The following is a 26,382-nucleotide window of genomic DNA, read 5'->3' as shown; positions in this document are numbered from 1 at the left end:
CCAGAAAAGAACAAGGAAATAAAAGTCACTCTTGTCTGATCACCCAGGTGATGCTGGGTGGGAGGGGATTCAGGAGAAACCGTGGGGGAGAGGGGACTGTCCTCCCTTTGAGGATCATTGCGCTGAGGTGTAACCCCTCTCTGGCAGGCTGGAGCCTCCCACCACCACATTCCTCCCCGCCCCTCCCCCCGCCCCCCCCCCCCCCCCCCCCCCGCCCAAATGCCAGAGGTTTCCCAGCAGTGATCTGGTGTCCCTTTAACTCTGGAGGCCAAGTGTGGCCTGCCTGAAAGTCAGGTGAAACTGACAAAAGGCCCTGCACTGATCTATTTGAAGATTGGAAGGCTTCCTGGAGGAACCCACATTTAATCATGGACCTGGAGGAGGAGTAGGAGTCAGGCAGTTGAGGTGGTGGGGAAGTGAGTTCAGGCTGGGACACCGCAATGGTAAAGGCCTGGAGGCGTGAGAACAAGCCACCAATGTCTTCCGAGGCTCTTTGCATGTGTGGACCCGACCCAAACAAATGCACCCCAATTTTCCCAGCCCACATTTCCATCTGTCATCTGTTTGCTCTTTCCTCTGAACATTCAAAAGACCCACCTACCTCTCTTGACTCCCTTTTGGCGAAACACATGGCCTTATCTGCAAGCCAATCTCAAACGGAGTCTGAGCACCGCAGGGCCTCTGTAGTTTCAGAAAGCAACCTCTAGGACCCACAAGGGGCTTGGAGGGCAGCTGAACCAGTGCCACACAGGGACTAGGAGTCCCCTTCTCAGGACTGACGTCCCCAGAGTCTGGAGGCCCCAAATGCTGCTGCCTTGCAGGTGCTCTGTGTGTAGCCTGCTCACCTTCTAGTCTTTTCCTTCTCCTGTGTCCACCAGTGGGTGGGCTATGGGCCCAGACTGCCCGGGCTTTACTCCTGCCTGGCCATTTGGCCTCTCTGGGCTTCTCTCAACTCGTTTGGAAAATGGATTAAATGGGTTATATGGATTAAATTGTAAACTGCTTGCGATGCTTTCTGGCACATAGTAAAGGACTCAGTAAGTGCTATTATCACTGCCGATTGTGTGATTCTGATGCCATTATTTCTTCTCTCCTCACTCTGCTGGGGCATTCTTCTCTCCCTCCAGAAAGGATTATCCAGTGTGGAAGCAGATTTTTTTTCTGCATCCTGAGTTTCACGGTGCCTGTGGGGGAAGAGAAATTTTCTAACAAAAACAGTTTGGGGGGAATATATGTGGGAGAAAAGTATCCCAGCCTGGAACCCAGAAACAAAGATTTCTTGAGTGGGGAGAGGGGGATTTAGGGAACTGGGGGGGACAGTAGGGACTGGAGAGAGGTCCTCAGGAAAGAAGGCCTGGGGTGGAGCATAGAGGAACCATGAGGCAGGTTGTGGGGCTGGGCGCACACCCCCCAGGGTGACAGGACCCAGAGAAGAAATGTTCTTGGGGTCTCTTGTGGGTCTAGGATGGCCCCACACCATCCCTGAGGCCATGCTTGTGGACAAGCCACTGAAGACATCCCCATGCATCCAAGAGGGCAAGGAAGTGGTGGGGGAGAGAGCCCCCTGAGGCCTTGCAGCCCCCGGAGGGAGAGAAGAAGAGACGTGGACACCAAGCATGGGCAGTGGCCATGCAGCAGGGAGTAGATGTGAGGTGTGGCCACTCAGTCATCATGGGTGTGGGTGAGTGGGAGGGAAGGGAGGAAAAGAGAATGAGGAGGAGGTTGTGGCCAGAGCAGGAGGTGGTGATCAGCCAGGTGCAGTGTGTGGGGAAGGTTCGAGGTGGGGTGGGCTGGGAGCAGGTGGGCATTGGGAGACACACTGTCTCTGTGTCTTGGTGAAATGACTGATCCCTCTCTGAATCCTTCTGACACCACCCATGTGCGTTGGGGCTCCTCTGAATACATATAGTGCCCAGGCTTCCACCGCCCCAGACCTGATCTCCCTGTTGACTCAGCTGCCTCCTCCTCTAGCCTGTGACCCATTTAGGGCAGGGACAGGGTTGTCATTGCTGTCCCAATGCCTGGCACACAGTAGGTGCACTGAACCTTTGAGGTATGGCTCTACTTAGCAAATTTCTCCTCTCTCCAGCTTTCACCTGCCTGTGAAATAAATAAATCACTTTTAGGAGCAGTTCAGCGGGCAGGCCTTGGGTCCTTGCCACCTTGGGAGGGGGAAGTAGGGGCATTCCTGTTTCCCACGAGTCCTGGGGATCAGCCTCCCTCTGCCCCTGCTCTGCCCCCCCCCTTCTGGCACTCCCCACCCCTGGCTTTGGGGGTGCTCTTGGAGTTGTCACTTTGCCTGCCGGTGCAACCCTGCAGTTAGCCTCAGTTTCCCCCAGCAAGGGGCAGGCACTGCTCGGCGCAGGAAATACCCTGTGCCCTCCCTGGAGCATGTGACTTTTGATTTTCCTTGAACGCAGCACTTTGTGACTTTGGCGTAAACTTCAGACGCAGCCCCCTTTCCTGTCTTCACATGAAGGAAATAAGTTGAGTTTCGGAGAAACCAGCTGCTGAGAGCACACCAGGCCTTCTGGGCCTGGTCCCTGCCAGCTTGGGCCTTTGCGCTGCTGCTGGTGTGTCCAGGTGAGTGGTCGTTCTTCGGCCTTCTGCCCCTGTCCTGCCACTGCAGCCACACCCCAGGGGACTCAAGGCAGCTGGCAGAGGGTGAAGATCCCCTGGGGTGTGGCCTACTTACACTCGGCCTGGGCATGTGAGGGGGTGGTTAGCCGCAGGGCCTCACGCTGGGGGCTTGGACTGCACAGAGACCCACATTAGTTTCTTGGGCCCTAATTCTTCATCTAGAGCCAGCTGTTGACATTGGGGACCAGAGATCTTGCAGGCAGCCCATTTGCCTCGATACCATCGACACAACTCCAGGTAAGTCATCCTGGACGGAACAGCACCCGCTCACCATTTCCACGGGTAGCCTTGGTCTGGTGGAGGAGGACAGAGTCAGGAGGCCACTGGGAATGACCGGGAGGGGCCGTCAGATTGGGATGATGGGTGGTGTCCAGCTGGAAAAGGAAGCAGACATGGCTTCCAGCCACCCTGAGGGAAACAGGTTCCTTGCCAGAGTGTCAGCTGAGCGGTAGTGTCCAGGGGACCCAGAGATGCCTGCTCAGTCCCTCACCTCCTCCTGGCCCCCCATCAGGGTGACACCCTTGGCTCCAGGAAGCAGAGAATCCTCCAGAGAAAGCAAACATGTTGTCTTCCCCCCTCCCCCAACTCAGCCCTGTGAATATGAGGGTGGCTCAACAGGGCTGTGAACTTGAACAAAAAAATTCCTCTCAGGGGATGCAGGGCAGGCTTGAGCCACTTGTAGGGGAGCTCAGGTTAGAGAGGGGCCCAGAGAAGCGAAGGAGAAAACAGTCTGAATCCTACTCAACTGCGGTGTGTCGGCAAGTTGGGTGGACTTTCTGAGCAAACTGAGGTTTGCACGTCTGTTAAATGCAGGTGCAAATATGGGCACCTTGCAGGCGCCTGGCTCTTGTGTCTTGAGTGAGAGGTTGGGAAGAATGTCCAAGGCAGGGGTTCCTATGCTAAACAACTCAAGGTGAGTTTCGTTACTCTTATCTCAGCCAGGATGGCGAGCACACAGTGGGTGCTTAATGAGGCTTTGCTGAGAGATTAGGGCCAGGGACTCCCGGGATGAAAAAAATCTTTGCCGCGTCTGAAGGCTCTTCTCCTCCAGTGCAGCGTCTTTTCTTCCTTTTCACACCTGTCCTCCTGCCTCATGCACATGGCACCGGCCAGGACACAGGGCAGGCAGGCGGCCTGGATAGTGGGACGTGCACACTCTGGAGCCAGGCGGTCTAGACCTGCGTCCTGGCCCTGCCACCTGCTGTGTGTGCTGTGGGACCTCAGGCAAGTCACTGCACCTCTGAGTGCATCAGGTCCTGGCTCCATAAATCCTTCACTCACAAGGTTCTTGTGAGGATTAGGGGAACTAATATAGTTGACCCTGGAACAGCATGGGGGTTAAAGGTGCCGAAACCCAGAGGCAGTTGAAAATCTGCACAGAACTTTTGACTGCCCCCAAATTAGCTACTAATAGCCTACTGTTGACTGGAAACCTTCCAATAATATAGACAGTGTAACACGTATTTTGTATGTTACATGTGGTACTACTGTATTCTTACAGTAAAGTAACCTAGACAAAATGAAATAGTATGGAGAAATTCACAAGGGGAAAGGCATTTACAGTCCTGTAAAAAATCTGTGTGTAAATGGACCTGAGCACTTCACACCCCTGCTGTTCTGGGGTCAACCGTAAATCTAGAGTGCCTGGCACATAGTAGATGCTATGTGAGCATGTTGCTGTAATTCTAATTATCATTATTAGCTCTGGGCGGTCAGGCTCTGGACTTTGCAGCTTCTGGAGACTCTCCTAGGGGCTGCAGCAGTCAGACCTCTCCATGCTGACCACTCCCTTCCCCAAAGCATAGGTCAAGGCTGTGGTTCTCAAAGGGAGCCAATTTTGGCACCCCTTTTGCCCCCCAGGGACATTTGACAATGTCTGGAGACATTTTTGGTCATGACTCAGGGGCTGCTGCTGGCATCTAGTAGATACAGGCTAGGAAAGATGCTAAACACCCTGCAATCCCTCAGTGCACAGGACAGCACCCCCCTGTCCCCATGTCTCTATAGGCTCTGTCCTCCCGACTCATCATCTCACCTCTCCCACCCCCTAAGCCTTTCCTTGTCTCCCTTTCACAGCCACAGAGCCTGACATCCAGAGAGGGAAAGCTCCTTGCTGAGGTCACACAGCCCTTAAAACCAAGGCAGCAGAGGTTGAGGTGGGGGGAGGGAAGGGGGGACTGCTCTTCTGGCATTGTCCAGTCGATCAACAGACACTTAGTGAATCTGCTGGATGCAAGGTCCTATCTCCAACCCCACAACAGCCTAGCACTCTGGGCCCTGACAGTCCCAGGCCAGCCTGGGGTGAAAGCCCCTAGAGATCTAGCTCAGAACTGTGGATTCTGTCTCCTCAAGGACATTCACTGAAGTGGTGAGTGCAGATTGCTGGGTCTGAGACCTGCATTCAAATCCTGACTGCCACTTGCAGGTTCCATGATTTTGAACATGACATTAACCTCTCTGAGCCTCAATTGCTTTAGCTGAGGAATGGGGGTAACAATTTCCATTTAATGGAGTTGAGGTGAGGTTTAGATTAAATGGATAATGCTCATAGCAAAGTCCCTGGCACTAACCTGTTTGACATGTACTTATTGGAAGGAAGCAGGGGCTGCGGGAGAAAACAAGATGGCCATAGGCTTTGCTTTGGGGAGCTCAGCTTGGTCAGAGGCAGAGGAGTCAACAGACTGTGGTCATACGTGGCTGTCAGGGCTGTGATGTGGGAGGATGGGCCCTGGGACAACTGTGGAGGTCTCTCACTCAGCCTGGGGAGGGTGGAGCAGAAATCATGGAACACTTCTAGGAGGGGACAATGGAGGGGACCTGAAGCATGTGGCCAGGAGAAGGGTATGGGCACCTATTATGTATATACGCCTTGCTGACATGGGCAGGGGAACAAGACAGAGTCTCCACTGTCATGGTGCTTACATTCAAGCAGGGGGCAAAGTCCTATGTCAACAAGTTGGTGGATAAACCACATTTTTGGTGGTGAAGAACAATAAAGCTGGGTCAGGGATAGAGAGAGAAGGGGAGGTGATTTTAGAGAGGGGGATCAGGGAAGAACTCTTGGAGGAGGAGGTGATATTTAGGCAGAGACTCAAATAAAGTGAGGGATTTTGAGGGAAGAGTGTCCAGGCAGAGGGAACAGACAGTGCAAAGGCCCCAAGGTTGGACCATGCCTGATTTGAGCAATTGACCTGAACAAGTAACATAAGGAGGCCCATGTGGCTGGTGAGGAGTGAATGAGGACAAAGTGGTGTAGGAGCAGATTGTATAAGGACTTGGGGGCCACGGCGGGCACTTGGGCTTTAACCCTGAGTCAGGTGGGAGTCCTGGAAGGCTGAGAGCAAGAGAAGGACATGACAGGTGGGCCAGGTGCTGTGCTTGGTGCTCCGTGAGTCTTATCTCAGGGAATCCCCACAATTTCCCAGTATTAGGCACCTTTGCTTCCACCATTTTACAGGTGGGGTCTGGCGAGCTTACCTCACGGCCCAGGGCCACACTACTGTGATACAGTAGATCTCTGATTCTATGGTTGGAATCTGATCCCCTGGTGTCAGGGAAAAATATGAAAGAGCCTATTGCCACCCGTGGCACATTGACAACTGCTGTCATTATGACTTAGAATGTAACCAAGGTAGCATTTTATTGGCTGAAATTGCCTGTGCTACCTCTGTTGGTGGGCAAAAGGGGAACCCCACCATGGCCTGCAGACTAGAGAGCAGGAAACATGGCTTCAGGGGGGACTTGGGGTCTCAGGCAGGGAACTGGGGTCAGTGAAAGGAGGCTTGGGCAGAAGGGTTGGGCCCCCATTTCAGCAGTGCCCTTGGTGGAGGCACTTCTGATGTCTGGCTGAGGATGGCATATGGAGCCCCCAGGCCTGGCTGGTGCCACTGCTGCCCCCTCTCACCAAGTCCAGTTGGATGGACTCGTTCCCTCTGTAGCCTGACTGCCTTAGTCTTCCCTCTGGATCTCCCGATGGACATCTAATTGGGGCTTTTGATGCTCAGAGTATGTTCTATGAGTAGTAGACCCTCAAGGCTCTGCTACTTAGGAGTGGGGATAAAACAAAACTAAACCATCCTTCCATGCAGGTCTTCTCAGAGCCTTTAATATGCTAATATGCTTTCCACAGCTTCAGAAAATGTGTTTGACCTCTTGAGCCTTTTTTTCCCCTTTGAAGTATGTTTGGAGTATCATGTCTCTCTGGCATAGATATAATTGAACCCTACCTTTACCCAAGGAGGATCCTTGAATGGTTGAATTTCAGGTAGATCATTTTGACCAAGGACCACAGGTTTCCTCCTTTCCTCCCAGGGCCTGGGCTGTGAAAACAAGACTGGTGTCCCATCATCTCTCAGTTGAACTGAAAACTCTGGCTGGGAAGGCCAAATTAGGATCTCTGAACTCACAGCTCATGAGGCTAGACGGGGTCAGTCTAGGCAGGACTGGGGCGGGGGAGTCTAATGGTGGGCTTGTCTCCTGGGAAAGCCACTGAGTCTGTGGGGACATAGCTCGGGATGGAAACATCTGACCTTCCCATCCATGTCCTACCAGGAAGCTGCAGACTGGCCCAGCTCCTCTGAAAGCAAAGACTCCATGCTGGGCTGGCTTGCAGTGGTGCTGCATGGACAAATATTCCAGCCTCCTGTCTACCTGGCTCACCATCTTCTGCCTCCTGCTGTCCACTTCCTCTGGCCTCCCTAGCATTTCTGGCCCACAGGGTCACTGGAAAGTTGATCGCTCCGACTCTCATCCCCCTATTTTACTAGTGAGGACAGCCCAGAAAGGCATAGGAAGACAAAAGCAGACACAGGGCTGGGTAACCCCTGGACCCACCTGCCGTGCAGTGTCATGTTATTATTACTGTTGTCATTATTGGCAGTGAGACAGGGAGGTTGTGATAAAGCTGAGAATGCACGGGTGATGGTCCTGCCTCTGGCATACCTTGGCCTTTGGTCTGAGGTGGCCAATCATGGCTTGTGGTCCTGAACTGGGCCCCAAGGGCCAGCCTCTCCCCACCCCCCCTTCTGCCTTAATCTGTCTCTGGCTACCCACGTTGCACCTGTGGCCACTGTGGGGAGGAGCTTCTCAAACTGTGTTGCCGACAATTTCCTGCCACAGCTTCCTGCCCCAGAGACCAGCATCACTACCCCCACCACTCCCCACAGCTCCATGGACAAGCCCCCACCTTGCTGCCTGGTCCTGTGTCCTGTGTATAGGGAGTGACTATATGAGTCTTTGAGGCAGGGATGGCTGTCTTTGGGAGGATGGAGAGGAGTGGGGAGGGTGTACCCAGTGAAGAGCACTGCATGGATAAAAGTATGGAAGTGAATTTGAAAGAAGGCTAATAGCACAACCCAGGTGGAGCAGAGGAAGGGTTGAAGAATTTAGTTAGTTCAATGAAGTGAGCTGGAGGCACAGTAAGTTCTTGAGCAAGGGAGTCCTTGGGGGAAAAACTGCCGAGAAGCAACTCGCAGACCCTAGAGCTCAGCTCATGGGAAACAGACTGTGGGGTTTAGCCAACCACAAACACTATGTGAGTTAGATCTGGATCTCAGATTTTATTAATAGAAACAGCAGGTAGAGATCAAAGGAGGTGATGCCAGCACAAACAGAGAGGTCTGAACTAGACAGGTGAACATGGTGGCATGTTTATAGCCACAGACAGAATGGCCCAAGTAGGGCTACCAGGGCTGGGGGAGGAGAGGCGGCAGGAACCATCAGAGAGGGAGGAGGCATATCAGGGAGGCTGTGAAGGACCGAGGAGAGCCAAGAAGCTCAAGCAGGAGGAAAGGGTCACTTGTGTCCTTCATTCAGGGGATCCAGCATTGAGGAGGGCTTGCCTGGTGCCCACCAGGTGGTGATATCAGTGTTTCCTCTCTGGCCTGGAGAGTATCCTGGTGGGGGTGGGAGGCAGACTGTGAGGCTGGATGAGGGGGTGGGAGTCAAGAAAGTAGAGCAGGGGTGTAGACAGCACTTTCTTTCCTATTTCAGTTATTATTTTTAGTGCCTGGTTTGTCTATAGTTTCCAACTCCTTTAGTTAAAAACCCAACAACTAAGGTATAATTTACATACAGTAAAATTCACCCATTTTAGTGAACACTTCCATGAGATTTGACAAATACATATATCCAAGAAACTATCATCTCAATTGAGATACTATTCTCCCAAATTCCCTCATGTCTCTTCTAGTCAATCCTTCTCCTTGGCCCCCAGCCTCTGGCAACCACTGATGCTTTGTTCTCCACTGATACAGTTTTGAATGGAATTATACAGTTTGTAGCCTTTGGAGTTTGGCTTCGTTCACTCAGCATGATGCCTTTGAGATTCATCCATGTGTTGTGGACATTTCCTTTCATTTTATTGCTGGGTAGTATCCCATGGTGGTGATGTACCATAGTTATCTATTCATCTGTTGAGATACATTTGTTTCCAAAATTTGGCAGTTGTGAGTAGAGCCGCTATAAACATTTCCTGTGTAGGTTTTTGTGTGAATACAAGTTTCCATTTCTCTAGGGTAAATACCCAGGAACCCTTTTTGCTTCTTAAACACTCTGATGGAATGGTGACCTATATCTCCAGGTGGGACACAAATGCAGTCTCTGATTAATCACCTACCTGTAACTGTTGGGACATCCAGGAACCCTCTCAAGCCTGGCCTTCCTAAACCAAATGTCAGGAACCGTCTGGTTAGAATGCAGATTCTGGTTCCTCCTCTGGCTACCCTGACTCAGATCTCACCTGATTCCCATTCCAGTATCTTCCTTTCAGCCCCTGTGCCCATCCTTGCCTGTCCCTGGACACCCAGAGGTAAGGCAGCCTTTTCCAACCCACAAAGGCCTTCTTTGCACCCCCTGCTTACTTTTGCTTAACTAAGAAAGGCACCCAACGATCTTCCCCTGAATGTAACCTATGCCTGGGTGGTCTTGCTGGGCCCATCCTAGAGAAATGTTTGGAAATTGTTATAGGGAGAGGAGTTTTTTCAATATTGTATAAAAACTTCCAAATATACAGCAAAATGGGAAGAATTATATACCCATTAACCATCCCATAGTTCTACAATTAATACTGTTATATTCACTTTATCACATACGGTCTATCCTCATTATTAGGACATTCTGTATTCAGCCTACTTGCTAAAATTTATTTATAACCCCCAAACTAATACTCAAGGCCCTTTCACAGTCATTCAAGAACATACCCAGAGAAGCAAGAAATTTGAGTCAACTGACATGCACGTTCCCACTGAGGTCAAACAAGGTGACACTTTTCTCTACCTTTTTGTTTTACTTATCATACTGTAAACAAGTGTCCTTCGCTCTATTTGGTGCACATTTTTTGGTTCTTTTTGTTGGTGATTTCACTGTTTAAAGGGCAGTGCAGTGCTGAAGTGCTATCTTGTATTCCTACATGCAAGAAGGCTGTGATGTGCCTTACAGGAAAAGTCTGGGTTGTCAGATAATCTTAGCTATAGCGCTATTGGCTGAGCATTCAATGTTAATGAACCAACAATATATATCAAATAAAGTGTCTTTAAGCAGAAACAAGGTTAAGTACTGATCAGTTGATGAAAATATTGACCAGAGAGTGGGGGGGCCTAGGCTGGCTCAGTTGGTAGAACATGTGAGTCTTAATCTTGGGGTCATGAGTTCAAGTCACGTTGAGTGTGGAGACTACTTAAAAAAATTTTAAGTTATGGGGTGCCTGGCTGGCTCAGTCAGAAGAGCATGCAACTCTTGATCATGGGGTGGTGAGTTTGAGCCCCACATTGGGTGCAGAGAATACTGAAAAAAAAAAAAAAAAGAAAGAAAAGAAAAAAGAAAAAGAGAAAAAAGAAAAAAGAAAAAAGAAAGTGTTGTGACCAGAAACTTGAAGGAACCTAACCCTGGATTCCTCTAGGAGCGATCATTTAGTATTTGCTAATTCAGTGTTTGCAATGACTTTACAGAACTACTCTGAATAATAAGACTTATCTGTTCACCTGTCTATCCATCAATCAATGTTATTTTTCTGGATGCCTTTCAAAGTAAAATACAGCCATCAGAGGTAAATATTTCCACATACAGATCATTAACTAGCGTTCAATATTGTCTTTTCTTTTTTTTAAAATGAGGGGTCCAAATATAATGACATGAACAAATTTTAGCACATTCTTAGAGAAATTGAGACACTTGTATAACCCAAAGCTTATCAAGATATCAGCCATTGTACCATCACCCCAGAAAATTAAAAGCAGATAATTTTAGGTTATCTGCCTTACCAGATATTTATCTAAATATCCTTAATTCCTTCTCCCTCTCCCCCTCCCCCATCACACATCTCATTTTATTTAGTGGCTATATCAAAGTTCACGTTGGAGTTAAACCCTAATGTATTTAACCAATATCCTATTGATGGATATTCAAATTAATTTATGCTTTCTAGAAATTTGTCCGTGAAGGCAGAGGGGGCAGGGTAAAGCGGAATTTCTAAGGCCAGGGAGACTCAGTGGAAAGGAAGAAGGGAAGGTTAATAGAGAAAGGTTCTTTTGAAGAACAAAACTTGTTCCAGCTTTGTTCCCTATGCCTGATGTTCTCTCTTCCACGATTTTTGAAAAGCTGGTTCATCCTCATCCTTCAGATCTCAATTCAAATGCTACTACCTCAGACAAGGCGACCTTCCCAGCTACAGTGGCCTCTTCTCTCTCTTAATAGCACTCTATTTCCTTTATAACACTGGTCTCAGTCTGTAATTACTATTTTTGCCTGTTTCCTTGTTTAATGTATCCCCCCCCCCCCTTCAGATTGTTCGGTATTCAGGAGGGCAGGGCCTGTCTTATTCACTCATATCCAGCGCTGAGCTGAAACACAATAATTCAACACGTGTTTGGGAAATGAATGAATGGTTCCAGGTACTGGTGTGTGTGGGCCCGTGGGGGTGTCTGGGCGTTCCACACAAAGTCTCTGAAAAGTCAGAGGAGGATTGGGGATCCTCCGATCTGAGCCCAGCCGGCGGGGGCTCCTCTCCAAGTTTATTCTGGCGTAAAGAGGCTCCGCACTATGACACTGATGCCCCTCAATGCGTCCTCTCTCCCACTATCTCTGGGCCCAGTGGACAGAGTTTAAGAAGGCAAGCCGAGACCCTGACGTGCCCTCCATCTTGTTCTGAACCCGCAGGGTCTGGCGAGGCACAGGGGCGGCGGCGGCGATGCCGGACCCCGCGGCGCACCTGCCCTTCTTCTATGGCAGCATCTCGCGCGCCGAGGCGGAGGAGCATCTGAAGCTGGCGGGCATGGCCGACGGGCTCTTCCTGCTGCGCCAGTGCCTGCGCTCGCTGGGCGGCTACGTGCTCTCGCTCGTGCACGATGTGCGTTTCCACCACTTCCCCATCGAGCGCCAGCTCAACGGCACTTACGCCATCGCTGGCGGTAAGGCGCACTGCGGCCCCGCCGAGCTCTGCGAGTTCTACTCGCGCGATCCCGACGGGCTGCCCTGCAACCTGCGCAAGCCGTGCAACCGGCCGTCCGGGCTCGAGCCGCAGCCCGGGGTCTTCGATTGCCTGCGCGACGCCATGGTGCGCGACTACGTGCGCCAGACGTGGAAGCTGGAGGTGAGAGCGCGGGCCCGAGGGGGCGGGCCCTGGGGGCGGGGCCGGGGAGAACAGGCCCTTGAGGGCGAGAGAGCCTTGGGGACTGGGGAGAGGGATTGCATTCTTCAGCCTGCGCTTTGCTGTGCTTCGTCAGATTTGGAAGCTGGAGGGGTGGATGCGGTCCTGGTTGGGGGCAGGACCTAAGAGGTGGCCTCGTAGGGAGGGGGCTGAGTGACGCCTTGGTGCAAGCCTATGCCAGACAGCTGTTGAAGGTTGCCCTGGGCCTGGGCTGGGGGCGGGCCAGGACCATAGGGGCGCTGCCAGCGCGGGCCCGGGCTGTGGTCTTCAACAGCTTGCAATACCCGACAACCAGTGTCAGATCTTCGAGCTGAAGATGAGCTTGGACCGCCTGTAAGGCGGGGTCTGGGGCGTGGCCCTAGATGGACGGGAGGTTGGAGAAGGACCGTGGAGATGGTGGGGGCGGGGGCGGGGGTAGGAGGGGGTGTCTGGAGAGGGGGGCTGTCCTCAACAACCTGAAAGACTCACTCTAGGTGGGTCTAGGGTGAAGGGTCTCATAGGGACAGAGGAAATTAGGAAGGTCCAGAGGAGGGAAGAGGGTTCCTGTGGTCACGCCCCTGGTGACAGTTATCAGTCTCCTGGCTCCTCCATCCTCCCTTCCCTAGGGTGAGGCCCTGGAGCAGGCCATCATCAGCCAGGCTCCCCAGGTGGAGAAGCTCATTGCCACAACAGCTCACGAGAGGATGCCCTGGTACCACAGCAGCCTGACTCGAGAGGAGGCAGAGCGCAAACTCTATTCGGGCTCGCAGACCGACGGCAAGTTCCTGTATGTGGGGCTTGAGGCCTGGGACTTTAGGGCGGTGAGGCTGGGGCTTGTTGGCCAGAATCCTGGAGGCTGGGGCAGACCTCAGTGTGCAGTGTGCAGTGTGCAGGGAGGGGTGCGCCTGTGCTAACATGTGCAAGTGGCTAGTGTGTTTCTGAGTGTGTGGTAGGGACATTATATGAGAAAGGATCTGTAGTGGTTAGGACTCCAGAGCTGGACTGTCTGGGTGGGAATCCAGGCTCTGCTATTTATCAGCTCAGGTCGCTGGGCAAGTAGCTGAACTTCTGCCTGCTTCAATTTCCTCTCCTTCATTCAGCAAATATTTACTGAACATCTACTATGTGCCAGGCATGTTTCAGGCACTGAGGACATAGCAGTGAACAAAACGGACACAAATCCCTGTCCTTGTGGAGCAGGAAGACACAAAACAAATCCAGGGAACCCAGGCTGTGCTACCTGCCAGCTGCTGTCCCCACCCTAGCTCAGCTTTGACCTCTTTCATATTTTAAGCTTCCATGGAAGCTGTTTGACAATGAATTCCTCTGCCCCAAGGAAAAGTCTGAAAACTTTCTGCAGAGTTTATGACAATTAGTTGGTCTACTGAGGTTAGAGGAGTCTCAGGAGAGCCTAGGCCAAGGGCTTTGACCAGCTATGGGTGCCTTGGATGTCAAACTCGAAGTCACAGAGGCAGGTAGGGTCAACATGAGCCATGGGAGACTGAGGCTGAGGGAACAAGGATCAGGTACAGTATGGAGACTGAACTGGCACTGAGGTTCAGAACCAGGTAGAGCAGTGACAGTATCAAGGACAGTGACTTAACACTGGGCAATGTCAGGAGACCAGAAGCAGCTACTTTGAGCCAGGCTATTGGAAAATTAGGTAAGGCATGCTTTGGACAGAAGCTATTATAGATGGCTTTTGTGGTTCCTGCAGTCAGTAACTGCTTTCTCAATATGGGGATAGTTAGGGGCTGAAGGTCAAAGCTACAGGGGATAGTTAGGTGCCAAGGGTCAAAGCTGTAGGCATAGAACCTTGCATGGGGCAGGGAGGAGGGGAACACCCCTGGTGGGTCATGATGCCTGGCACAAGCCCAGAACTGGTCCAGTTCTGAGATAAGGGTGTAGGGTATGATAGAAAGATGCATGTTACTCAGGCCTGGAATTAAAACCAGGGCCACGCTTAACTATTGACCACAGGTCAGAGCTGCCGAAGAATGGATGGAATTGTACCTCATGCTGTTTGTTGCCAAAGCTTTCTTTATAATCTCAGCGTTTATGGAATGGTTGATTCAACTTGAAAAGAAACCTGACCTCTGGAAAGGGCCTTTAAGATTATATTGTTAAGTGTTTCCTAACCTCTTCTGGATCACAGACCCTTTTGGGATTCCCCAAAGGGGAATTGGGATTCCTTTTGGGAATCTTACCAAAGCTGAACCCCTTTCTCGACCCCAAACATGTTTACTCCAGAGATTTTGCACACAAGAAGCTACAGAAGATCGTAGTTGAACCTGAGCCTCATTCTTGGAGCCCTTTTTGGGTTAAGAACCTCTGATTTAGTTCAGCTGTCTCATTTTACATGTGAGGAAACTGAGAGGATAAGTGACTTTCTCAGGGTGGCACAGATAATCGTGTGACAGAGCTGGCTGTCAGTCCCATTAGCAATTAATTGATTTGAGTTGATTTGAATCCTGGCTCGACTTCTAACCAGTTGTGCAATCTAACACCTCAGTTTCCTCATCTGCAAAATGGGGACAATAATAGTACCTACCTTGTGGGGAATGCTGTGAAGGTTAAATGGCAACTATGTGAAGAATTTAGAACCAGTATCTCAATAAATGGTAGCTCTTATATGACTGTTACCAGGTTCTGTATATTCGGAAGTAGAGATACACGTTGATTTCTTAGCTGGCACTTCTAGCTTAAGTTAAGTTTGAACTGCAGAGGCAAAGAACTGCGACAACCTACTGGGTTTTTTTGGTAAATAAAGTAGAATTTGTGGCATTGAAATATACATGGTGACCACATCAATGTCTTTGGCCTATGTGGTTATTATGTGGGAATTGGCCGCTGTTCTTTTATGAATTCACATATCTCTTTCCAAAGAGAGTGTTATCAGTTAGCCTTTGCTATGTAACAAGCCATCCTAAAATATCATGGCTTAAAACAACATTATTTATTCCCCCCTTGATTCAGGGGGTCGGCAGTGTGGGCTTAGTTCAAGTGGGTGATTCTTGTACTGGTTTCCTTTGAGCTCGCTCATGTGGCTGCAGTCAGACGTGGTGGGGTGTGGACTGGGGCTGGATGGTCTAGGATGGCCTCACATGTCTGGCAGTTGGCAGCCTGGCGTGCCTGGGTTCTCCTTCCTGGGGCATCTCCAACAGGCTAACCTGGACTCATTCCAATGGTGGCAGGGTTGCCAGGACAAGCAAGAGAGGGCAAGCGAGCCCACTGCTTGACCACTCTCCAAGCCTCACCTCGTGTCACGTTTGCTAATGTCTTATTGGCCCAAGCGAGTCATGTGATAAGGCCCGGATTCAGGAGATACAGAATGAGACTTTCTCTATGTTTTTTTTCTTTTAAGTTTATTTACTTTGAGAGAGAGAGAGAGAGAGAGAGAGAGAGAGTGTGTGCATGCACACATGGGGGAGGGGCAGGGAGAGAGGGAGAGTGAGAATCCCAAGCAGTCTCTGCACTGTCAGTGCAGAGCCAGATGCGGGGGGCTCCATCATGACCTGAGACAAAATCAAGAGTCAGCCACTTGACTGACTGAGCCGCCCAGGTGCCCTGAGACTCCATCTGTTGATGGGAAAGAATGCCTAATATTGTGGTGGTGTTTTCAATTTTACATATACGTTTGCTGGTAAGCACTGGGTGTTGAGTTTCTGCTGTTAGTTCAAAACTTAAGATGTGGACCTGAGGGAGGTCTTTTTCACTACTCAAAAGAAGAGAACTAGTAATTAGAAACCATAACCTCCAAGCTACCCCACCAGTCTAGTTATGGAAGTGCTTTCCTTTCTGTGGGACATTTGCATTTTAGTTTGTTGTGGGTTCTCTTCTCTGCCCTTGGGGTCCCCTATCACCCTGTACCCTGGTTTCCTATCTCTTCAGGCATCCCTAGTTGTGGGCCAGCCTAGGAATCATATCTTGCTTCATTGCATTGTTCTCCTGGGAACTTGCTGCCCTTCAGTCCCACTCTCAGGTTTTGCCATAGCAATTTAGAGGATATTTTCCCCATCCCTTTGACCTAAGGGAGGGCTTGATTACAAGGTGGGCTCACATCTCTCTTGCTTACCACTGTATCTCTGCCCTTAGAACAGTGCCTGAGACATGGTTAACATTCAGTAAACATTTATCCGTGGGCCAAAGCCCTGTCAGAGAGTTTACACCACCTGCAGGCCATCCTGATGCCTACTTCCTGCTGCCCGCCAACAGCCAGCTCTTCTGCAACGTAATACAATTCCTCAGATTATGGGTCAGCTGCCTACAACTTCTTGTACAAGACCTGAGACCCCCAGGACCCGTTGCTGTCCATCCTCCATTGGAAATTTACACTTAACTCTGAAGTAGGACCTTGTGCCAGTGACTCGAAACAAAATTGTTTTGTGGGAGGTGTTGGTTGGTTTCACTGTGGGATGAGGGGGTGCAGGCATCTGGCTCTAAGTTGGCCTGTGTGTGTGTGTGTGTGTGTGTGTGTGTGTGTGTGGACAAGGTCTTACCACACAAAGCCCCCATTCTTCGAGGGGCTTAATTCCCATTCATAGACTAGGAAGATTTGTGTACTTATTTTGGCAAATTTCCAGCAGAGGACAATCCAAGGTCTCACTCTGTCAAAGGTCAGTCTTCACAGTAACTAGCGGGTCTGTTGTGATGACAAGGTGACCTACTCTGATTTGTACAAAGGTGCCCCAGGAGCGAGCCATGGAGTTGTGCTTACCTCTGTGGCTCTTCATGGAAAAGTGGCTTTCTCTCCCCAAGAGAATATTTTAAGTCTACCTGCAGAGACTTCTTTGGCCTCTGTGGGTGGCTGAGTGTCTACCATAGATAGCTCAATATCCTGTGGATGGCCAAGTATCCCCGGTGAATGGCTGAGTGTCTCCTAAGGAAGGCCACATACTCTGCTGTGGAGGACCCAGTGCCTGCTTGTGGCTGGTTCAGTGTTCTCCCCTGGATGGCCACGTGTTCAGCTGTGTGAGCCTCAGGCTCTTCTGGGCTGAGTGTCCACCGTGGGAGGCCTAGTATTCCCCCGTGGATGGTCACATATTGGCCCTTGGACAGCTGTGTCTCCCTGTGGACACTGCCATTCTCCTCTCATTTCCTTCCCCGACTCCACCCCGCCACCTGTTACCAGTAGGTCTGGAGGTTGAGTCACGCCTGACCTTGGCTCCCCTAGTCCCTGACACTTCTCTGTGAGACTGTCAGGGTCAGAGCCCATGGGTGTGTGTGTGTGTGTGAGATCTGGGGCCCGGCAGGGGGTCACCGCAGGAGAACTCAGGTGGTTATAGGGGTGATACCCCCTCCTTCCCCCTGCCAGGCTGAGGCCCCGGAAGGAGCAGGGCACGTACGCACTGTCCCTGATCTACGGGAAAACCGTATACCACTACCTCATCAGCCAGGACAAGGCAGGCAAATACTGTATTCCTGAGGGGACCAAGTTTGACACGCTCTGGCAAGTAAGCTGCCCATCTACCTTGCTGTTGAGGGGATGTGGTGGGGGGTTGCTTGGGGTTCTGGGGGAGGGAAGAGCCCAGGCCCTGATGCCGCCTCCCTGCAGCTGGTAGAGTACCTGAAGCTGAAGGCTGATGGGCTCATCTACTGCCTGAAGGATGCCTGCCCCAACTCCAGCGCCAGCGCCAGCTCAGGTGAGTGGGGCAGTGGGAGATGGGGGCGGGGTGAGCGAAGACCCCGTGCCCCACCCCCTCACTGTCACTTCTGCTCCCCCAGAGGCTGCTGCTCCCACACTCCCAGCTCACCCATCCACTTTCACCCATGTGAGTTAGCTGGCATCTCAAAGTTGGGTCGTGAGGGATGGAGCTGGGCGGGTGGGTGATGGGTCCTGTTCCCAGGGCGAGGCTGGGATGGAGAGTGGGGCTGCCATGGACCAGAAGAGGGTACCCCCCAGAACTGTCCCTGGGAGTCCTCAGAGAATATGGGTCTCAGGGGCTGGGTGCCCCCAGCTCAGGTCCTGCTGACCCTTGTTGACCCCATGACCTTTAGGCTCAGAGACGGATTGATACCCTTAACTCAGATGGATACACCCCTGAACCAGGTGAGCTGACAAAGCCGGAGGTGTATGTGTGGGGTTCCTGCCAGGCTGTGATCAAGGTCCCTGGCTGGGCTCCAGGGTGTGGCAGGGGAGGGATGTGGGCCAGGCCTGACTTGTGACTGCAGACGTCCACGTGGGTGCACATCCATCACGCCTGCCTGTGTGCTTGTGCATGGGGTGCATGCAGACACGCAGGGGAGTACATCTGGCTGTGCCTGAGCCACAGACACACATGTGTTCAGTACCTACGATGTGCCCGTCACGCCCCATGCTCGTGTGTGTCTGAGCTTGTCGAATGCTTCTGATATGCCATATTAGTCATGCCAGTTAGTCATGATGATTATTCTCAGTTTACAGATGAGAAAGGAGGGCAAGTAACTTAATAAGGTCCTGCGGTTGGGCAATAATGGAACTGGGATTTGAACCCAGGCAGGCAGGCAGGCAGGCAGGCAGGCTCTGGAGCCCCTGTTTTTAAAATGCCTGGCTGCAGATGCTAATGTGTTTGATGTGTAGATGCAAGCCTATCCCGTGTGCATGCACAGAGAAAATACAGGATTGCATGTGCACACAGAGGCTCACCTTTGGAGCCCTTGTAAACATGGCTGTGTGGTGCATCCAGAGACATGGGCAGACATGGACATAGGTGCACACACACGCACAGAGGTCTTCCTGTAGCTGGCACACTAACAGTTTCTCATGCAGATGTGCCTTTGGACCCCCATCACACACAGACGTGGGTGCAAGTATACGTGGGTGCGTTTGTGTGAATGCATGGGCACACGTGCTTACATGTGCACATAGTAGCATACGCCTTTAAAGCCCATTGGATGTGGCTTCCCAGTCCCCCCCGGAGGGGACCAGGAGTGTACACAAGTGCACGCATGCACACGAGCACACACGTGTACCCGCGTGCCTGTGCATGCTCTGGATGGTGCACCGTTGTCTGGGGTGTGCGCTTTGCGGGTGCCAAGGCTGCTGTGCCCTCCCCGTCCCTTGTCCCACTCCCTCATCCTGACTTGGGAGCGCACACGTGTGTGTATGCCCAGCACGCCTAGTGTCCACAGAGAAGCCAAGGTCAATGCCCATGGACACAAGTGTGTACGAGAGCCCCTACAGTGACCCTGAGGAGCTCAAGGACAAGAAGCTCTTCCTGAAGCGTGAGAACCTCCTCATCGCTGACATAGAACTTGGCTGTGGCAACTTTGGCTCAGTGCGCCAGGGCGTCTATCGCATGCGCAAGTATGGCTGTTCCTGCCGTGGTTTGGGGCACCACCGTGGTGGGGGGACAGAGGAGGGTGTGGCCTCACCAGGCCTTGGGGGTTGGGGCCAGGATGCGATATCAGTTTGCCGGGGAGACAGACCCTGGGCCAGAAAAGTACATGCTAGGGGGTTACCTGGGAGGGCTCGGGTCAGCACCTGAGAGGGTGGGGGAGAAGCAGGCTGGGACAGGGAGAGGGTAGGCTGAGCCGCAGTTGCAACAGAGGCCTTAACTGACCCAGGGGAGCTGCAGAGGGGCCCCCTTTTGTAGCCTTGCTACTGGATACAGGCAGCCCCTGGGGGCAGGTGTAGCTTTGAGGTGTTTTTTTTCAGCGAGGGGCAGTTCTCGGTGAGGGACTTGGCAGCGAGCTGTCCCTGGCCGACACTCCTGGCACCTGAGGAAGTGGGTGCCTGGACCCTGAAGGGAGATCCAGGTGGCAACCCACGGTATCCACCACACATGGCCAGAGAGAGGAGAGGCGGGTTGGGTGGGCACAAGGGGCCGAGCGGGGCCCGTGCTGACCAGGTGCACGTCATGGCAGGAAGCAGATTGACGTCGCCATCAAGGTGTTGAAGCACAGCACGGAGAAGACAGACAAGGATGAGATGATGCGCGAGGCGCAGATTATGCACCAGCTGGACAACCCCTACATCGTGCGGCTCATCGGCGTCTGCCAGGCCGAGGCCCTCATGCTCGTCATGGAGATGGCGGGCGGCGGGCCCCTGCACAAGTTCCTGCTTGGGAAGAAGTGAGCTCCGGGCGGGCTGGGCACTTGGAACTTGTGGGCCCAGCAGGCTCATCCGTCCTTATGGGTGTGCTCCAGCCACGAGGGCACACTTGTTTTCACACGGCTGTAGACACACTCACTCCTGCCGCCCTGCGCGCCCACACTCACACCCATGGGGCGGAGCTGTTACCAGCACAGCCGTCAGAGTCTGACCTCCAGATCTGAACTGCAGCCCTGCCACTGACTAGTGTGACCCCAGGCAGGTCTCTCAGTTTGTCTGTGCCTCAGTTTCCTCACTCGTACCACAGTGCTGATCACAGTATTTACCTCAGGGGGCTCTTGTGAGGCTCACATGAGTTGATATTTGTAAAGTGCTTAGAACAGTGTCTGGCCCTGCTTGTAAGAGCTTTAGAAGTTTTGCCCTCGTGAGATTGTCCATAGTCGATTGTCTTTGACCTAAGACACTGTCAGCAAACTGTAGCCCACAGTGTCGTTTGGTACTGCATGGCTTGGCATTTTTAAAGGGTTGTAAAAGAAAAAAAGAAGCAGAAAAGTATGTGGTAGAGACCACACGTGGCCTGCAAAGGCTAAAATATTTACTATCTGGCCCTTTACTGAAAAAATTTGCTGACCCTCAATCTAAAGAAACTGTGATTTCATTTGTTTTCTCGTGCCTTAAACTCTTACCCTCATAGACACGGTCTTTGACACTCACTGAGTGAGTGACCATCAACTGAGGCGTGTGACCATCAACTCACATTCTCACTGGTGCATGTACATTCACAGCGTACCCCAGCTCGTGCATGCGTTCGTGCTGACTCATACATTCAGTTATTCCACAGGTTTTGCTGGGCAATTTCTCTGTAATCGGGACTGTTACTAGCATTTGGGATTCATCGGTGAACAAAAGGGACAAAGGTCTCTGTCCTATATTCTGGTTGGGAAAAAAGAGGCTTCCAATGATAATTATAATACAATATAGAATATGTTGGAAGAGAAGTACTATAGAAAAGAGGATTGGGAGTGTCACGGTGGGAGGTGAAAAGTGAAAAGGCGAGGTCTGTGCAAACTGAGGGAGGCAGCCAAGTGCAGCTGTGGGGGAAGAAGCCAGCGCAAAGGCCCTGAGGTGTGCCTGTGCCCAATGTGGTGAGAGAACTGTGAGGAAGTTCCCATGGCTGCGACAGAGTGAATGAAGAGGAGAGGGGGAGCTGATAAGGGTAGGGAAGTGATGGGGCAGGTCATGCAGGACCTTGTGAGCCATGGAGAGACCTTGGACTTCCACCCCAAGTGTGGTGGGAGCCCTGGGAGGCTCTAAACAGGGGGAGTGGCAGGACTGGACTTCTGTGCTCAGGGAGGATGGGCGATGGGGAATGAGGGTGGTGGTGCCTGTTCGTTCTGGTCCAGGCTTACAATGATGAAGGCTGGACTGGGGTGGCAGAAGCAGAGGTGGAGAGAAGTATAAGGATTCTGGAAGGATTCTGAAGGCAGAGCTGCCAGGGTGTGTTGACAGATTAGAAGCCGGGTGTGAGAAAGAGATGCTGAGGGTGAGGCTGGTGCTTCTGGCCCAAGTCAATGAAAGGATGTGGTTGTTGGAGAAGAAAGGGACAGTGGGGGGAGCTGGGTATGTGTGTGAACAACCAGGAATTTAGCTTTATCTTTATTTTTATTATTTTCAAGTTTATTTATTTATTTTGAGAGAGACAAGAGTAGGAGAGGGGCAGAGAGAGAGAGAGAGAGAGAATCCCAAGCAGGCTCCACGCCCAGCACAGAGCCTGACATGGAGCTCGATCCCACAACCCTGGGATCATGACCTGAGCTGAAATCAAGGGTTGGATGCTGAACTGAATGAGCCACCCAGGTGCCTCTGTCTTTATTATTTTTGAGATGCCCATGAGACCCTCCCCCGCAACCAGGGGCGCATAGAGGATTCAGGTAAATGTGTAAGTTTGGGAATCATAGTATGTGGGAGACATTGAAAGCCTTGAGACCAGAGGAGGACAGAGGGTTTTGCCTCTTCTGTTCACACCTGCCCTCCTTCCCGTATCTCCAGCCCTGTGCCTGGGCACACAATAAGCACCTGCTGACTACATACTCAGCTGGGTCAGAGGTGTGGGCTTTGCTCCCTTAGGAACTCGGGCTGTCCCCTCCCACCTGACCCTGCTTTCCCCTGCACCCCAGGGAGGAGATCCCCATCAGCAACGTGGCGGAGCTGCTGCACCAGGTGTCCATGGGGATGAAGTACCTGGAGGAGAAAAATTTTGTGCACCGTGACCTGGCAGCCCGCAACGTCCTGCTGGTCAACCGGCACTACGCCAAGATCAGCGACTTCGGTCTCTCCAAGGCACTGGGTGCCGACGACAGCTACTATACTGTGAGCCCCCACCCCTTTGGTGCCCAGGTGGCTGAGGTGGGTGGGTGGAGGGTCCCTGAGCCCTGCCCTGGCAACATCTCCCCCTTTTCAGGCCCGCTCGGCAGGGAAGTGGCCGCTCAAGTGGTATGCGCCCGAGTGTTTCAACTTCCGCAAGTTCTCCAGCCGCAGTGATGTTTGGAGCTATGGGGTCACCATGTGGGAGGCCTTCTCCTATGGCCAGAAGCCCTACAAGGCAGGCGTGGGCAGAGGCGGGTGGGCAGGTGGCTGGGTGAGAAGGGGGGTGAGGGTGAGGTGGCCTTGGTTACTCATGTTGCACTCGGTTCTGGCTCGAGCAGAAGATGAAGGGCCCTGAAGTCATAGCCTTCATTGAGCAGGGCAAGAGGATGGAGTGCCCGCCGGACTGTCCACCTGAAATGTACACACTCATGAGTGACTGCTGGATCTACAAGTGAGTGCCAGTGGGTGGGAAGGGTACCCAGCTGAGCCGACACTGGGCCGGGGACCAGAGGTCATGGTGACCAATAGTCCAAAACTCATCCCTCCCAAGACTCACCCAGTTCACAGTCTTTCTCACACGCAGTAGCTTTACTCTCTGCACCTATGCTAAATACCTCAACACATGGACCCTATAGTGCTCCAATGGGCCAACACCCCAACACTCTACCTGTAAACACCTAGTGCTCCAGCATCTAAAACCTCAGGCCCCCACCAGCCAACACTCAACACGTTGATCCTGCAATACTCAAACAAGGCAGTACTCTTTTACCCCAAATATAGTACCAATGGTCAGGACATGTGATAATACTCCACTCGCATTCCTCAGTCCCCCGCTGTCCAACATTCAACACCTATTTATCCTGACAAGCCAACACTACAGCACCCAAATACTCAATATATTCAAAACCTCCACCTCTGTCCAGTGTTCAAGCTCAACACTTGAACAGCCCAACTTTTAACACCATCAGTATTTCAACTTCCCATCAGAAAATAGGCAACACACACCCAAACCAGATACTGTCCTACACTGAGCCATTGTCATCCACTGAGCATGGATATTCCAACATTTGATACCTTTTCTACCCGGACATCCATTATTCCATTGGCCAGCACCTATGACATTGACACCTAAACACCCAAGCAACCCGATGTATAGATACCCTATTTATGATAAATAATACGTGATCAGTCCATCCAACATGTGTTGACCTGGTCTCCATTGGGAAGTACTCAGTACACCAACACCCCAATACCGAAAGAGGCTCGCATCCAACGCTATACATGGATATTTCACACACAGTACCATTCGTAGCCCAACTCTTCACTAACTGAACCCACCATCAATGCTCCAATGTTCTGCTAGACTAGGGGCAGCATACTTGCACCCATAAAAGTCTGCACCTGGCATCCAAATACACTGGCCCTTGGCACATGTGCAATACCTCAGCCTTCAATATCCCAGGCCCCCTTCATTGATAGTTGTAACCCCGACACTCAGTGAATTCAGTTCCCTAAATCTTCACCAGTTAACCCTCAACAGATGGATCCCCCAACATCCTGTATGTCGGCAGCTCTTCTATTACATGGTACAGAACCACTCGAATTCTAGTACTCACATCCAAGAGACGTCTCCATTTCCCAAAACTCTACCACCCTGACAGCCCCACTGATTTTATTTTTTTAAATGTTTATTTATTTCGAGAGAGACAAAGCCAAATGGGGGAGGGGCAGAGAGAGAGGGAGAGAGAGAGAGAGAGAGAGAGAGAGAGAGAGAGAGAATCTCAGTGCAGAGCCTGACATGGGGCTTGATCTCACCAACCGTGAGATCGTGACCTGCGCTGAAACCAAGAGCTGTATGCTTGACTGAGCCACCCAGGTGCCTCCCCGCCACACACTGATTTTTTGAGCCCCATGCGTGTCTGCCCTCCAGCTGAAGCTGGGTTCTGGGGATATGGTCGGTGGCCTGGATCTACCTGAACCCCCACAGGTGGGAAGACCGCCCAGACTTCCTGGCTGTGGAGCAGCGCATGCGGACCTACTATTACAGCTTGGCCAGCAAGACTGAGGACCCCCCAGGGCCTGGAAAGGGAACCGAGACTGCTTTTGCCTGAGCTCCAGCCTGCCTGGGGCCTGCAAGCCACGATGCCCCAGCTTCAGCCCCATCCTAGGACCTCCAGTCTGGCTGGCTTCACTTCAGCTTTTCTGTCCAAACCAGCTGGGCTGTATAAGGCAGGCAGCTGAAGCCTCAGTTTAATACTGATCTAGTTTTCCCCACTTGGTCACCCGTCCCCTCTGGCTGGCGGAGGAGGGAGGCCCTGGGAGGGTGGGGTTGCATAGCCTGCTCTTGAGCTGGTATCTACCGGGGAGCCCTGAGCTGAGGGAGCATTGCTTACAGTAAGGACCCTCCTTCCTCTGGAGCCTGAAGGGGAAGACTTGGAATTCTCAGGTGGCAAGACCTCAGTCGTTTAAATAAACTCAGCTTCTTTCTTATTTGAGTCTCTCATCTTTTCTGCCATGGGTGGGGGTTGGGCAGGACAGGGGGTGGGTCATTGGAAGGGGTCAATGAGAAGTGCCTGAGCACAGCTTTTCTTGTGTGGGCCTGGATGTGGCCCCCAGGGTCTGAGTATCTGACTTTCCCACTTCTCTGCCCTGGGGACATCTTTGTGTGAGTGAGGAGCTGTGGCAGAGTGGGGGAACTGAGGCAGGTGTGCTGCTGGGCCTCAGCTTCCCTGTCTTTGTGGGTTGCGTGAGAAGGGTGCTCTCCATGCTGGCTGCCTGTTAGCATCACCTGGCGCGATTTTAACAAACGCCAACCCCCTCTCCTCCACGCCTCAACATTGGTGCGTTTTAAAGTGCCTTCAGGTGATTCTATCACCTAACACCCTACTCAACTGCCCCACCTTCCTCCCTGGACACAGTCACAGCTGGGATCTTCACCTTGTGTCCCAAGTGCCGGCTCAGTTCTGCTGAGAAGTCCTGTCCCTGAGCTCTTGCTGCCTCAGTTTCCCCATGTGGAAAATTAGGATGTTGGAGCACAGAACCCAACAGGTCAGGTGAAATGGAGCCAGGCTTCTGCCTTTCTTTTCTGAACTTGCTCCCCTTTCCTCAGCTATGATTGGCCCCACCCCCAGTTCCCAGCCATTGCCTCATTCTCTTGGCTTGGCCCTCTAAAGCAACTGGCTCAAGGGCAGCCATGAAACCCACTCAGAGTCAGGGAGAGGCAAGGAGATTTTCTGCAGCTTCTGGGAAGGCAAGTTTTCTTTTGTTTTGTGGCTGTTTTGTGGAACTGTGGGGGCAGGATGGGGGTTTTATCTGCTGTGTGGGGTAGGAGAATGAGGCCAGGTGGGTGACCCCAGTGAGGAGATCCCAGAGCCAGGAAATTGACATTGAAATTATTAACTTAGGTACAGACTTTACTCTCATTTCATCATTTACTATTGAATTTTAAAAACTTATATCTAAGCCTCATATTAGCATATTCTTATATGAACTTTGTACTCTATTTGGAATTAGTTGAGAGAACCCTCGGTTGTGCCGTCAACCTGGGTACACCAAGAATCTCAGTTATGTACATTCATTTGCAGAGTAAACCTGTAATGGTTTGGAATTGTTTGAAGGCCTCCAAGCCCTGGGAGACAATATCTTCCTGCATTGAGATTCAAAATAGACAAACACTGATTGTAAAGATAAACACAGGAGCTTGAATTGCTTCCATTTTGTC

At 51.8% G+C, this 26,382-nt stretch overlaps 1 protein-coding gene across 3 annotated transcripts; it reads left to right on the top strand.

Moving 5' to 3' along the window:
- The first annotated feature begins 2,467 nt into the window (after positions 1-2,467).
- Positions 2,468-25,151, top strand: LOC115510504 (tyrosine-protein kinase ZAP-70). 3 transcript variants are annotated; one of them, XM_030310452.1, is made up of 14 exons: positions 2,468-2,583; positions 2,803-2,877; positions 11,794-12,226; positions 12,889-13,049; positions 17,577-17,715; positions 17,817-17,904; positions 17,987-18,033; positions 18,260-18,311; positions 19,355-19,547; positions 20,108-20,314; positions 22,472-22,664; positions 22,756-22,896; positions 23,000-23,112; positions 24,649-24,772. In XM_030310452.1, exons 3-14 carry the CDS (start codon positions 11,825-11,827, stop codon positions 24,770-24,772), a joined length of 1,860 nt encoding a protein of 619 aa, XP_030166312.1. In that variant the 5' UTR covers positions 2,468-2,583; positions 2,803-2,877; positions 11,794-11,824. The 3 variants fall into 3 exon arrangements, with proteins under 3 accessions (XP_030166312.1, XP_030166314.1, XP_030166315.1); XM_030310454.2 differs by lacking the exon at positions 2,803-2,877; XM_030310455.1 differs by lacking the exons at positions 2,468-2,583; positions 2,803-2,877 and having other exon boundaries at positions 11,825-12,226; positions 24,649-25,151.
- Positions 25,152-26,382: the final 1,231 nt, after the last annotated feature.

The sequence above is a fragment of the Lynx canadensis genome, chromosome A3 (assembly GCF_007474595.2).
Source record: "Lynx canadensis isolate LIC74 chromosome A3, mLynCan4.pri.v2, whole genome shotgun sequence".
Lineage (NCBI taxonomy): Eukaryota > Metazoa > Chordata > Mammalia > Carnivora > Felidae > Lynx > Lynx canadensis.
This window is presented reverse-complemented; position numbering and strand designations above follow the sequence as displayed.

Excerpts from the sequence above, each read along its gene's own strand:
- LOC115510504 (XM_030310455.1), top strand. The coding sequence starts at position 11,825 with ATGCCGGACCCCGCGGCGCACCTGCCCTTCTTCTATGGCAGCATCTCG. Across the intron at positions 17,905-17,986 it reads CAGCGCCAGCGCCAGCTCAG|AGGCTGCTGCTCCCACACTC; the intron begins GTGAGTGGGGCA and ends CTGCTCCCCCAG. Across the intron at positions 18,312-19,354 it reads TGGATACACCCCTGAACCAG|CACGCCTAGTGTCCACAGAG; the intron begins GTGAGCTGACAA and ends GTGTATGCCCAG.